Source organism: Pantherophis guttatus, chromosome 18 (genome assembly GCF_059756535.1).
Source record: "Pantherophis guttatus breed Tessera chromosome 18, ASM5975653v1, whole genome shotgun sequence".
NCBI classification, from domain to species: domain Eukaryota; kingdom Metazoa; phylum Chordata; class Lepidosauria; order Squamata; family Colubridae; genus Pantherophis; species Pantherophis guttatus.
Genome location: NC_142080.1, coordinates 2,572,223 through 2,585,000, shown reverse-complemented (window position 1 = coordinate 2,585,000; position 12,778 = coordinate 2,572,223). Strand labels below are relative to the sequence as shown.

At 46.3% G+C, this 12,778-nt stretch overlaps 2 protein-coding genes across 2 annotated transcripts in view; both read right to left on the bottom strand.

The window, feature by feature from the left end:
* AQP10 (aquaporin 10) overlaps window positions 1-2,270 on the bottom strand; it is an 8,772-nt gene extending 6,502 nt beyond the window's left edge. Inside the window, exon 1 of the mRNA XM_060685043.2 lies at window positions 2,166-2,270. Coding sequence (XP_060541026.1) covers window positions 2,166-2,270 — 105 coding nt within the window. The remainder of the gene's footprint in view (window positions 1-2,165) is intronic.
* Window positions 2,271-3,893: 1,623 nt separating this feature from the next.
* HAX1 (HCLS1 associated protein X-1) lies at window positions 3,894-11,459 on the bottom strand. Its single transcript, XM_087881125.1, has 8 exons — window positions 11,255-11,459; window positions 9,653-9,888; window positions 8,714-8,880; window positions 8,458-8,515; window positions 6,349-6,458; window positions 5,701-5,800; window positions 5,369-5,486; window positions 3,894-3,991 (listed from the first exon to the last, which is right to left on the bottom strand). Exons 1-7 carry the CDS (start codon window positions 11,296-11,298, stop codon window positions 5,389-5,391), a joined length of 813 nt encoding a protein of 270 aa, XP_087737251.1. The 5' UTR covers window positions 11,299-11,459; the 3' UTR covers window positions 3,894-3,991; window positions 5,369-5,388.
* Window positions 11,460-12,778: the final 1,319 nt, after the last annotated feature.

The window sequence follows — 12,778 nt, the reverse complement described above, 5'->3', positions numbered from 1 at the left end:
ATCTCACTCCCTTGCAGGCAGAAACACTGCAATGATGCTGGGGTCCATTTGGGAGCACGACGGAGCCCCAAATTTCTCTTGCTAAGCGAGACGGTCGTTAAGTGAGTTTTGCCCCCGTTTTACGACCCTTGTTAAGTGAATCCCTTGCAGTTCTTAAATTAGGAGCAGGGTTGTTAAGTGAATCTAGCTTAAGGTCGCAAAAGGGGATCACGAGACCCCAGGAAACGGCGGCCGTCGTTAAGTACGAGTTGCCAAGCGTCTGAATTCGGATCCCGTGACGAGGGAGATGCTGCAGTGGCCGTAAGTGTGAATAACGGTCCCTTTTTCCAGCGCCGTTGTAACTTTGAAACTGTCACTAAATGAGGACTACCAGTCGTTGGGGATTTCCTGCATTGGTCATTCCTGTCTCGGTTTAAAAGACAACTGAATATTTGCACTTTTAGTTAAAAATGTACCAGGGAGGGCAAAATATCCCATCCAAGCAAATAAATAACTTGAGAGGTCAGGAGAGGCTGCCACCGTCCACGGCGTGAAACTCCCAATTGTGCAAAAAGGTGTATTTACATGTAAAAAAACACGCAGGTTTTGACCCGACCGTCTTTCGGTGAAAGACAAGCCGTGGGTTTCGATAATTTTGTTTTAGAGAAGAGAGAGCTGGAGGAGAAGAGGCTGCCGACAGACGCTACTGGAAAACGGAAGGAAGGAAGGAAGGAGAGGAGGGAAAGGGAAGGGAAGGGAGGAAAAAAGAAAGGAAAAGAAAGGAGGAAGAGGGAAGGGAAGGAGAAGGAGAAGAAGGGAAGGGAAGGGAGGAAAAAGAAAGGGGAGGAGGGGAAGGGAAGGGAAGGGAGGAAAAAAGAAAGGAAAAGAAAGGAGGAAGAGGGAAGGGAAGGAGAAGGAGAAGAAGGGAAGGGAAGGGAGGAAAAAGAAAGGGGAGGAGGGGAAGGGAAGGGAAGGGAGGAAAAAAGAAAGGAAAGGAAAGGAGAAAGAGGGAAGGGAAGGGAAGGAGAAGAAGAAGGGAAGGGAGGAAAAAAGAAAGGAAAGGAAAGGAGGAAGAGGGAAGGGAAGGGAAGGAGAAGGAGAAGGAGAAGAAGGGAAGGGAGGAAAAAGAAAGGGAAGGAGAAAAAGGGAAGGGAAGGGAGGAAAAAAGAAAGGAAAGGAGGAAGAGGGAAGGGAAGGAGAAGGAGAAGAAGGGAAGGGAAGGGAAGGGAGGAAAAAGAAAGGGAAGGAGAAGAAGGGAAGGGAAGGGAAGGGAAGGGACGGGACGAAAAAAGAAAGGGCAGGGAAGGAGAAGAAGGGAAGGGAAGGGAGGAAAAAAGAAAGGAAAGGAGAAAGAGGGAAGAGAAGGAGAAGGAGAAGAAGGGAAGGGAGGAAAAAGAAAGGGAAGGAGAAAAAGGGAAGGGAAGGGAGGAAAAAAGAAAGGAAAGGAGGAAGAGGGAAGGGAAGGAGAAGGAGAAGAAGGGAAGGGAGGAAAAAGAAAGGGAAGGAGAAGAAGGGAAGGGAAGGGAGGAAAAAAGAAAGGGAAGGGAAGGAGAAGGGAAGGGAAGGGAGGAAAAAAGAAAGGGAAGGGAAGGAAAAGGGGAGTGGGAAAGATAGGGAAGGAAGAAAGGAAGGAAACAAGGGAGGGGGAGGGAGGGAGGGAGAAGAAGGGAGGGATGAGGGAGGAAGGGAAGAGGAAAAGAGGGAATAAGGAAAAGGAAGGAAGGAAAGAGAGGCAAGGGAAGGGGAGAGGGAGGGTGGGAAGGAGGAATAGAGACGGAAGAAAGGAACGAGGGAGAGAGAGAAGGGAGGTAGAGAGAGAGAGGGAAGAAGGAAAGGAAGGAAGGCAGAAGGAAGGAAACGTTATTTCTCCATTGCTGCAACTTATCCTCTTCTCTACCTCACTCATCAAACACCCTCCTCCAACCTTCAATTTTGTTTCCCCCCCTCCCCAAAATTAGCCCCCCCCCACGACTCCCACCCCCACCGCCTCTCCCCCAAACCCTCCCACCCCACCTCCGAATTCTCTTTGCGCCTGCAGGGCAACCTCTCGTAAGCACCGGAGAGGAAGATGCCCACCTGGACCAATTCCATGCATTCCCACCCCCCCACCCCCCGTCCAGCTGAAAAGCCCCCCCCCTACCCTTCCCCTACCCCTACCCCGAAACCCACAACTTGGGAAAACTCACGATTAAAACAAAGACGCCCAGGAACTCGGCCAGGCATTGCCGCAGGAGGGGGCTGCGAAGCCTGCAACGGGTTCGAAGTGTGCCCAGCCAGCGGGCGTAAGACATGGTAAGGCTGGCACGGCGAGGGAGCAAAGCAGGCTGGCACAGGGCAATATATATATATATATATATATATATATATATATATATATATATATATATATATAATGCCTCCGTTGCAAAGTTCCTTGGCTGGGCGACGAGGAGGATAATAGCTAATTATTCAAGGTTGATTAATTACCTGGCCAACTAGTTACGTAAGGGCAAAGGGCAGAAGAGGGAAAGGAACGGTCAGCGGGCACGACGGTGGGTGGGTGGGCGGCCAGGGGAGAGGTCCGGCTTGCCTCTGGGGAAGTCCTCGGAGGAGACAACAGGTAGACTTGGCTCAGCTAGGGAGGCTTGTTCAGCCAGGTTTGGGGTATGCCCCCCGGAGATTGGGCGTTGGAATCGTTGGCACCCGTTTGGGCATCTTGGCATTCTCCGCCGGCCTTGCCCTTTGGGATGTTGGAACGGTACACAAAAACACGCACACACGCGGAGCAGGTCACGGGCGTCTCTCACACACAGGACACCGCCCAAGGAGAGGCCTTGCCAGGTTGGACGGGGGCCAAGGCTGCGGCCCCGAAGTCAAAGTGGGGGGGGAGAGGGTGGGCATAGGGGGTCGAGGTTGGTCCTGGGTTTGAATCGAAGGAGGGGGGGGGAAAGGGAGTTTTTTTTTAATTTAGGGATCTGCCAGGGAGGAAAAAGGCTGTCGAAAGACCCCATATCCAGAGGCAGAGATTTCTGTGGTCGTAATATACGCAGGTTGTCCTAGATTTACGACCGTTCGCTTAGTGACCGAAGTTGCAACGGCCCTGGAAAAAAAGGGACTTACAACTTACAGATGTTGCAATAGCTCCGGGGCTGGGGTCAAAGACAACTGACTTGTACTTATGACGGACGTGGGGGGCAGGGGATCGAGATTCGGATGTTTTAGATAACTGACTCGTACTTATGACGGACGTGGGGGGCACGGGATCGAGATTCGGATGTTTTAGATAACTGACTCATACTTATGACGGTCATGGGGGACACCGGATCGAAATTCGGACGTTTAAGACAACTGACTCGTACTTATGACGGACGTGGGGGGGCACGGGATCGAGATTCGGATGTTTTAGATAACTGACTCGTATTTATGACGGACGTGGGGGGGCACGGGATCGAGATTCGGATGTTTTAAGACAACTGACTCATACTTATGATGGTTGCGAAGGACACGGGATCAAAATTCGGACGCTTAGGCAGCTGACTCGCACTTATGACGGTCGCGGAGGTCACGCAATCCACCTTTTGCGATCTTCCGACGAGCGAAGTCAAGGGGGACGTCGGATTTGCTTAACGGCCGCGGAGGTCCACTGAACGGCGGTGGCAAGGGGAGGTCGTAATATGATGCAAGGCTCACGTTAGCCACGGGCTGTCCCGCTTAGCAACGGGCTCAATTGTGGTCCTGAGTTAAGGGTTACGATGCCTCTCCGTCGGCACTGGAGAACCTCCAGCTTCAGGAGCAATCTACCTGCAGTATTCCCAGACTCGGGAACTAGAAGGGTGATTTCCAACGGGGGTTTTTCTGAAGTTTCTGCCTGGGCGATTTCTTTGCCCAAATCCTCCAAAAGGAGAAAAAAAAAAAATAGCACGCAGACCAACCTCAAGCATAAATATAGTTTTTTTTTATTTGTCCTATTTTCAGGCTACGAAGACGACGACCGAGCAGGAGGCAGGAGCGAGCTCAGGAAATGCATAGAAATCTGGGGGGAAATGACAATATATATATACATACTTATACATACATCATACATATTTTTTTTATTTTTATTTATTTTATATTGGATTTCTATACCACCCTTCTCCCTGAGGACTCAGGGCGGTGTACAGCCAGATTAAAAAACATGCAGAACAAATATTAAAAACAATTAAAAGATATATAAATTTGGCCCAATTAAAACTCATTTACCAATTAAAAACGTTTAAAACATTTAAAAACAGTTAAAAATTTCATCTTAAGCCAGCCCGGCTTGTTTAAATAAATGGGTTTTAAGGGCGCGACGGAAGGCACTGAGGTCTTGGATATATACATACACACATACATACATACATTTATATATATATATATATATATATTCCTTCCTCCTCCTATTTTCCTCACGACAACCTTGTGAGGTGGGCTGACAGGGAGGGACTGCGCTGGCCTCCATGCCTAAGGCGGGACTAGAACTCCCAGTCTCCCGGTGATTGGCCCAAAGGCACCCAGCTGCCTTTCATGCCTAAGGGGGGACTAGAACTCCCAGTCTCCTGGTGATTGGCTCAAAGTCACCCAGCTGGCTTTCATGCCTAAGGTGGGACTAGAACTCCCAGTCTCCTGGTGATTGGCCCAAAGTCACCCAATTGGCTTTCGTGCCTAAAGTGGACTAGAACTCCTAGTCTCCTGGTGATTGGCCCAAAGGCACCCAGCTGCCTTTCATGCCTAAGACGGAACTAGAACTCCCAGTCTCCTGGTGATTGGCCCAAAGGCACCCAGTTGGCTTTCATGCCTAAGGCGGGACTAGAACTCCCAGTCTCCTGGTGATTGGCCCAAAGTCACCCAGCTGTCTTTCATGCCTAAGGCGGGACTAGAACTCCCAGTCTCCTGGTGATTGGCCCAAAGGCACCCAGTCGGCTTTCATGCCTAAGGCGGGACTAGAACTCCCAGTCTCCTGGTGATTGGCCCAAAGTCACCCAATCGGCTTTCATGCCTAAAGCGGGACTAGAACTCACCATCTCCTGGTGATTGGCCCAAAGTCACCCAATTGGCTTTCGTGCCTAAAGTGGACTAGAACTCCCAGTCTCCTGGTGATTGGCCCAAAGTCACCCAATCGGCTTTCATGCATAAGGCGGGACTAGAACTCCCAGTCTCCTGGTGATTGGCCCAAAGTCACCCAGTCAGCTTTCATGCCTAAGGCGGGACTAGAACTCCCAGTCTCCTGGTGATTGGCCCAAAGTCACCCAATCGGCTTTCATGCCTAAAGCGGGACTAGAACTCCCAGTCTCCTGGTTTCTAGCCTTCACTACTAGACCGAACTGAACCATATGCAGGGCAAGGCTTAAGACGGAGAAAATGCCATCTGGGCACGGATCTTTCCCCTTACCTGCCTCTCTGCCGGCAGAATTATTGGTTCGGGAACCAGCGGCGGAAAAAAGTGTTGAGAATAGAACTCGTGTCACTCAGGTCTCCATCCGGGCCGGAGCTGAAAGAGGCCGGATCTCCTGCAAAACACCGGGAGGGGGAAAAAAAATTTCCTACTGATGTTTTATTCCCGTTTCCCTAAAGAGATTCACGTTCCTGATTCTTTTGCTTGCCCAATTTCAATGTACCGGTTGCCCTACGCAGCCATGAGGACTAGAAACATGTGTCGGCGGCCTTTGGCCAAAAAAAAAAAAAAAAAAAGGATGCCCCCACCCACCCACCCCGGAGACTTACGTGGGCCTCTCGGCAGGCCGTCGTCAGGCCCCAGGCTCCGAGTAACGACGGTCTCCTCGTGGCCCTGGCTGTCGCGCACCGTCCGGCGTTCCTCGACCGTCTTAAAATCCGGAGAGAAAAAAAAAAAAAAGAAAGAAAACAGCCAGAAATTCAGAAAAACAGATTTCGATTTAAAAAAGGCCCTGTCAGGTTTCAAGGTCGTCTCAAATAAATTGCATTTCAAACAAAGTCTTTGAAGGAAAACTCCTATTTATTAAGCACAACATTTTAAACCCGACTCCATTGCAGCCAACACTGACTTCCAGACCCAAAACCCTCCCTTTCCGTTCCTCACTCCCCTGCACTCATTGGCCATCTTCCAAGTCACTCTACCCCTTATCTACTGCTCCAGCTCAAAGGAATTTCCCCCCTCCCATCCCATCTCCTAGGGGATATTATCTCCAGGGAAAATAAGTAGGTGAAAAGTCAAACATCCCTTTCCAGACGCCTCCGCCTCTCCTTCTTATGTCAGCACTAGAGTAAATGCAGCTTGAAGTGCTGACAGGCCGGAGTTTTCGAGGGAAACCATTGAGGACTAGAAACTTGGTGGGTTTTTTTTTTTAAGCAGCGTGGTTTTGAGCCCTGCAAACCCTGCTCCCCTGCACTCACCCCATCCGGCGACATCACTTTTGTGACCGAGACGCTTTTGAAATACGACCGAGGCTGGGCGGGCGGGAGAATGGCTTGCAAACCTTTCGAAGTTACTTGAGAGTCGAGATCTGTAAAGGAAAACAAACGAAATCCAGACAAGAGAAAATAAAAACAAACCGATGGGACGTTATGGGTTTCGGAGTCTGAGCGGTGCACGTCCTTGAGTTATGGCGATAAGCAAGCCTGCCCCTTTACGGTTTTAAATCATGATGCTCACCAAGCAAACGATTTTATGACCTTATTTCCCCCAGGTGGTCGTTAAGCGAATTTGCGGGCGTTAAGCAAAACCCCCGAGGGGCCGGCCCTCTCGACCTTCAGGAAAACAGGTCGTTAAGTATCTTTCTGAAGGGTTTCGAGATACCTTTGAATGGTCACTAAAGGGATTAGCCAGTCGTAAATGGAGGACTTAATGCCGTTTGGCCAAAAGACAAAAAAGCAGATTCTGTGTTTGTCCTGCAACAATGAGGACTAGAAACTTGAGAGCGGAGCCACCCGAAAACTCTTTGAAAAAGGCATAAATTAGAGTGTTTGGGTTGGAAGAGCTCCTAACTTTTGAGTTTATAATTTAAGTTTTTAAAGCGTTATCTATCCCTCCACGTGAGATTAGGTGGCAAAGGCCGGTTAATGATTAATCCAGAGTCATAAATGGGATTATTTAAAAGGTTTGGCTGCAGAAGATAAGGCTATGGCTGCCATCGTCCCTTCCCTAGGTATTTCTCGGAGCTCCTGCGTAACTCAGTGGCCACCAACGTATCTGGTGGCAGGGAGTTCCAGAGTCCAAAAAGTGTTTCCTTCACATAAGATGTACCGCAGCTTGGTAGGCCTGGCCAATGTTTTGCCAATTTTGGTTGAGAATGTTTTGAATTACGATAGTTTCATCAATCCTGAATTAGCTTTCTTTTTTTAAAAAAAAAACAAAAACTATTTTTATTCCCTTGTGATGGGCTTCGTTTTTAGATTTTTTTGTTTTTAATCAAAGTATATATTAGATTTTTCAAATGTTTCTACCTTTATGTATTTTATATACATCTGTATCTCTCTCTTTCTATCTATCGATCATCTATCTCTACCTCTTCTTTCTCTACCTTTCTTTCTCTCTTTCTCTATATCTATTTATCTCTATCTCTACCTCTACCCCTCTGCCTCTCTACCTCTTTCTCTACTTCTACCTTTCTCTCTATATATTATCTCTCTACCTCTTTCTCTATCTCTACCTCTTTCTCTCTCCCCCTTTATCTACCTCTCTATTTCTACCTCTCTCTCTACCTCTACCTTTCTTTCTTTCTATCTCTCTATCTCTACCTCTTTCTCTCCCCCTTTATCTCTATTTCTCTCGACCTCTACCTCTCTCTATTTCTACCTCTCTATCTCTACCTCTACCTCTTTCTCTTTCTTTCTATCTATCTCTCTACCTCTTTCTATCATCTATCTCTACCTTTCTTTCTCTACCTTTCTTTCTACCTTCCTTTACATCTATCTATCATCTATCAATCTATCAATCTATCTATCTATCTATCTATCTCTACCCGTCTCTTTACCTCTTTCTCTCTCTACCTTTCTCTCTCTCTATATATATACACCTCTCTCTTTCTATCTCTACCTCTTTCTCTCTCCCCTTCTCTTTATCTCTCTCTCGACCTCTTTCTCTATCTACTTTTCTCTTTCTCTATCTCTACCTATCTATTTATCTTTCTATCTCTCTTTCTCTCTGTCTCTCTATCTCGACCTCAACCTCTCTCTCTCTCTCTCTCTCTCTCTCTCTCTCTCTCTCTCTCTCTATCTATCTATCTATCTATCTATCTATCTATTTATAGGGTTTTTTTTTAATGTTTTCACTTTGGGGATTTTTCTTTAGCTTTTAAAAGTTTGCGTCTTTGTGATCCACCTTCTTATCCTGATCTGTGAGCAGAAATAAAGGACTGGATTGATTGGCTATCAAGATCTTTAAAAATAAAAGACTGCAAATATTCGGGACAAGCTCTCCATCCGAATCCTACGATGGTTGAAACGCTCCAGATATTCGCCCCGGCTTAGCATTAGATCTTTCTGCAAAATTCAGCCTCTGACCTCCATCCTCTTTGCGGGAATCTTTCAAATCGGGGGCATCCGACTGGCTCTCTTGAAACTGCAAAAAGAAGAAGAAGAAGAAGAAGAGAAAAAAAGATCATTGGCTCACTAAGAAAAAAAAGAAAGAAAAGAAAGAAACACCTTACAGTGTTTGGATAATTCAAGGAAAGTTGAATGGGGAATGTCAGTGGGGGTTACAGGAGCTAATTTCTCCCACCCACCACCCCCAGCCCATGACAACTCCCCCCCCACGCACCCCTCGGAAAGGGGCCCAGGGTCTCCCCCCTGGAATTGGTGGATTGGGACCCTCGTCAGCTCCGGGGCTTTGGCTGTCCGGGAATTTCAGCATCGAATCGCGGAGGGTCTGTCCCTTGTCAGCAGGGGGGCTGGTGGGCGGTGGGCGGCATTCCAAGCGAGGGAATTCTGGGAGGGGGAAAAAAAAGGAAAGTGGAACTTAAGATTCAGAAGCAAATCTGGGGAAGGGGGAGGAAGGGGGGGAGGTTGGACTGTAAAAAGAATGGAAGGGTGGGAGTGAGGAAGGAATAGAGGGAAGGAAGGAGGAATAGAGAAGGAAGGAAGGAAGGAAAGTGGGAAGGAAGGAAAGAGGAAAGCAGGGGGAGAGGAATAGAGAAAGGAAGGAAAGAATGGAGGGAAAGAGGGAGGGAGGAAGGAAGGACAGCAGGAAGGAAGGAAAGCAGGAAGGAAGGAAGCAAAGAGGAAGGAATGAAGAGAGGAAGGAAGGGAGGGAGGGAGGAATAGAGAGGAAGGAAGGAAAGTGGGAAGAAAGGAATAGAGGGAAGGAGGGAGGGAGGAAGGAAAGCAGGAAGGAAGGAAAGCAAGGAAGGAAAGAAGAGGAAAGAAATGAAGCAAGGAGGGAGGGAGGAAGAAATAAAGAGAGTAAGGAAGGAAGGAATAGAGGGAAAGAAGGAAGAAGGGAGGGAGGGAGGAAGGAAGGAAAGCAGAAAAGGAAGGAAGGAAGAGGAAAGGAAGGAAGGGAGGAGGGAGGGAGGGAGGAAGAAATAAAGAGAGTAAGGAAGGAATAGAGGGAAGGGAGGGAGGAAAGAATAAAGAGAGGAAGGAAATGGAAGGAGGAAGGAATAGACGGAAGGAAAGAAAGAAAGGAGGGAGGAAGGGAGGGAGGGAAAGAAGGAAATGCTTCAAACCACTGGGTCAAAGCCCCCGAAAGGGCACCCACCAAAGGACGGGGGAGGCAGGCTCCGGGTTCCGATGTCGTTGAAGAAGTTGTTAAAATCCCGGAAGAGCTCCTGGAAGCCAAATTGGTCGTGGAAGTGAATCCCGCCCGGCTCGAAGGTGAAGCCGAAAGTGAAGCCGTCGGGGAAAAAGTGATTTTCCTGGAAATCCAGATCGTCCTCGTCGTCTTCATCGTCCTCATCATCCCGGGTGAAAGCCCCCCAAAAGGGGTCAGGGGTCCTGAGAAGGGGAGAGAGAGAGAGAGAGAGAGAAATAGAGATGGGAGAGGCAGATAGATATAACGTAGATAGATATTGGTATCTATTATTCATGTCTATTTATATCCATCAGTCTATATAGTTGTCTGACTCTTTTTTACATTATGTCTACCATTTATCTATTCATCTAATATATATTTGACATCCATCTTTCTGTTTGCCTATAGCTCTTATCCATCTCCTTCCTTTCTTCCTTCCCTTTATCTATTATATTCCTCCTTTTTATCATTTATCTCTTCTATATCTTTCTTTCTATACATCCATCCATCTCTTATCCATTTACTTCTTTCCTTCCTGCCTGCCTTCCTTCTATTATCTTCCTTCCTTTTTTATTCTATCTATCTATCTATCTATCTATCTATCTATCTATCTATCTATCTATCTATCTTCAATTCACACATAAATATGTGTGTGTGTGTGTATTATCGTATATATATATATACATATATATATTTACATACAATACTCTGACGATGTCAGCAGATGGCTGACGAAAGCTTAGTATAATAAAATTTTAATTCTTTTAAAATTTTAAAATCTTAAATTCCGGAGTTCCGCAGTATGTCTGCTTCTTTTTTTTACTAATATACCTGGAACTCGTACTTTTAGAATAGTTTGTAATACACACACACACACACAGGTATGTATGCATGCATGCATGCATGTATACATGTATGCATGCATGTATGCATATATGTATGTGTGTATGCATGTATATATGCATGCATGTATATATGTATGCTTATGTATATATGCATGCATGTATATATGTATGTTTATGTATATGTGCATGCATGTATATATGTATGTATATGTATGTTTATGTATATGTGCATGCATGTATATATGTATGTATATGTGTATGCATGTATATATGCATGCATGTATATATGTATGTATATGTGTGTATGCATGTATATATGCATGCATGTATATATGTATGTATATGTGTGTATGCATGTATATATGCATGCATGTATATATGTATGTATGTATATGTGTGTATGCATGTATATATGCATGTATGTATGTATGCATATATGTATATATATATGGGGGGGGGAATCCAACAGGTACAGAAGTCCAACCGGTGCTGCTTTAACCTCCCAGGGATAGGAGGGCCTCGTTTACGGATTGGGCCCCCCCTCCCCCCTCCCTGGGGCAGGGGATGATGGGATCGGTGGTCCAACCCCCACCCCGAAAGCGAAGAGGCCAGGAATGGGCTCCACCGGCGAGGCTTCTGCCCCCTGCAGGCGCTCGGGAGGCTCCTGGGGCGGGAAAGGGGGAGCGGGGGGGGCCGACCTGCCGAGGGGACCCCCAGATCTCACCTCCGGAAGCCGAAAAAGCCTCGGAAAAGGTCGAAAACGCTCATTCCGCCCAGCGGCCGTAAAGCGAGTCGGGGCTCTCCCAGCTCAAGGAGCGCTCGCTTCCGCCACCCCGTCGCGAAAGGCGCTTTGTTTTTGTTTTTTCCCGGCCGTAAAGCAAAGGGTTTTCACGACATCGTCCTCACCACGTTCACTTCCCCGAAGTGACGTTTTCCTCCATCCGGGCGACTTCAACTCCCAGAATCCCTTTCTGCCGGCGAAGCTCAAGCAAAGCCGGCGGAGGAATTCTGGGAGTTGAAGTCCGTGCGCCTCTATAAAGCACAAACCGCTCTGCTCTGTATTTCTTTGATCAACTATTGTGTCATAAAAAATAAATTTAAAAATAAACTATTTTTTTTGCAAAAAAAAAACTTTTTTGTGGCATTTCCTGGCTAGTCTCCAAGGGAGGGCCTCTGTTAAGCCTTGATTTCAGTTGTCAGTCAATGCAATATTCTGAATTTGGCTGCATCATTTTAAGATCCATCTGAGTATTTTCTCCTCTTTTTATTTGCCCAAATAAAGTACTGGAAATAAGCTTCTGCACAGGGCCCACTCCCCATGTGCTAAAGGAACCTCTCCAAAAATATATATTTTTAGGAGAACCTCTATTAAGTGTTATTTCTTCAATATTTTTAGTTCCAATCTGGTGAATTACAGATATTCTTTGTCTATTGCAATAGTATTATTTGCTCTTGGAACCTCTTTTTTAAAAAAAACCTTATTTTCTGCAAAAAAAAAAACACTTTTATTTGCAATGGGAGCCCTTTAAAAAAAAAGAGAGAGAAAAAAATAAATGACTCGTTCTCTCCATCCAGTTAAATTCCCATTTAAAAAAATGCCAGTTTTCTTTTGCTTTTCCCCTTTTCATGGTCTTGTATTGTTAAAAACCATCAAGCAAAAACTTTAAATCTTTAATCATATGATCCACAAAAGATTGCCACGGATTATGTTTAAAATTTAAATTTAATTTCAAAAGGTCTGAGTTTGGTTTCCTAATTTTCTCCAGGTCAATATTACGGCCCCGATTCTCATCTTCATCTCTTTTTTTGTTGTCAAGACACAATTTCCCACCAAAACCCTGGACAGGCAGTCCTCGACATACGACCAAGCCGTTTAGCCCTTGTATGTCGTGACGGTTGTAAAATCATGCGGCTAACTCGCTTTTACGTTTCTTGTAGAGGTCCTTAAGTGTGAGCTTTGGGGGAAGTAGGGCGCACAACCGTTATTTTTTTATTTTAATTTGATTTATATGCCGCCCTTCTCTGGAGACTCAGGGCGGCTTACAGTGCGTTAAGCAATAGCCTTCATACTTTCGTATATTTATACAAAGTCAGCTTATTGCCCCCACAAACTGGGTCCTCACATTAGAGGACTTTCATCCAGGATTTAACCCCCCCCCCTTTTTTTTTTCAAGTATGTGACAAGTTCAAACGGTCGCTAATTCGAGGAAGACCTGAACGGAAGTTTGTTTCAAGATCCAGAAGCCGG

Bases quoted from the DNA above. Each gene is read 5' to 3' on its own strand.
- HAX1 (XM_087881125.1), bottom strand. From the start codon at position 11,298: ATGAGCGTTTTCGACCTTTTCCGAGGCTTTTTCGGCTTCCGGAG. The intron at 9,889-11,254 runs GTGAGATCTGGG...TCCCCTTCTCAG, and splicing joins GGCTTTTTCGGCTTCCGGAG to GACCCCTGACCCCTTTTGGG. The intron at 6,459-8,457 runs GTCAGAGGCTGA...TTTCCTTTACAG, and splicing joins TTCCCGCAAAGAGGATGGAG to ATCTCGACTCTCAAGTAACT.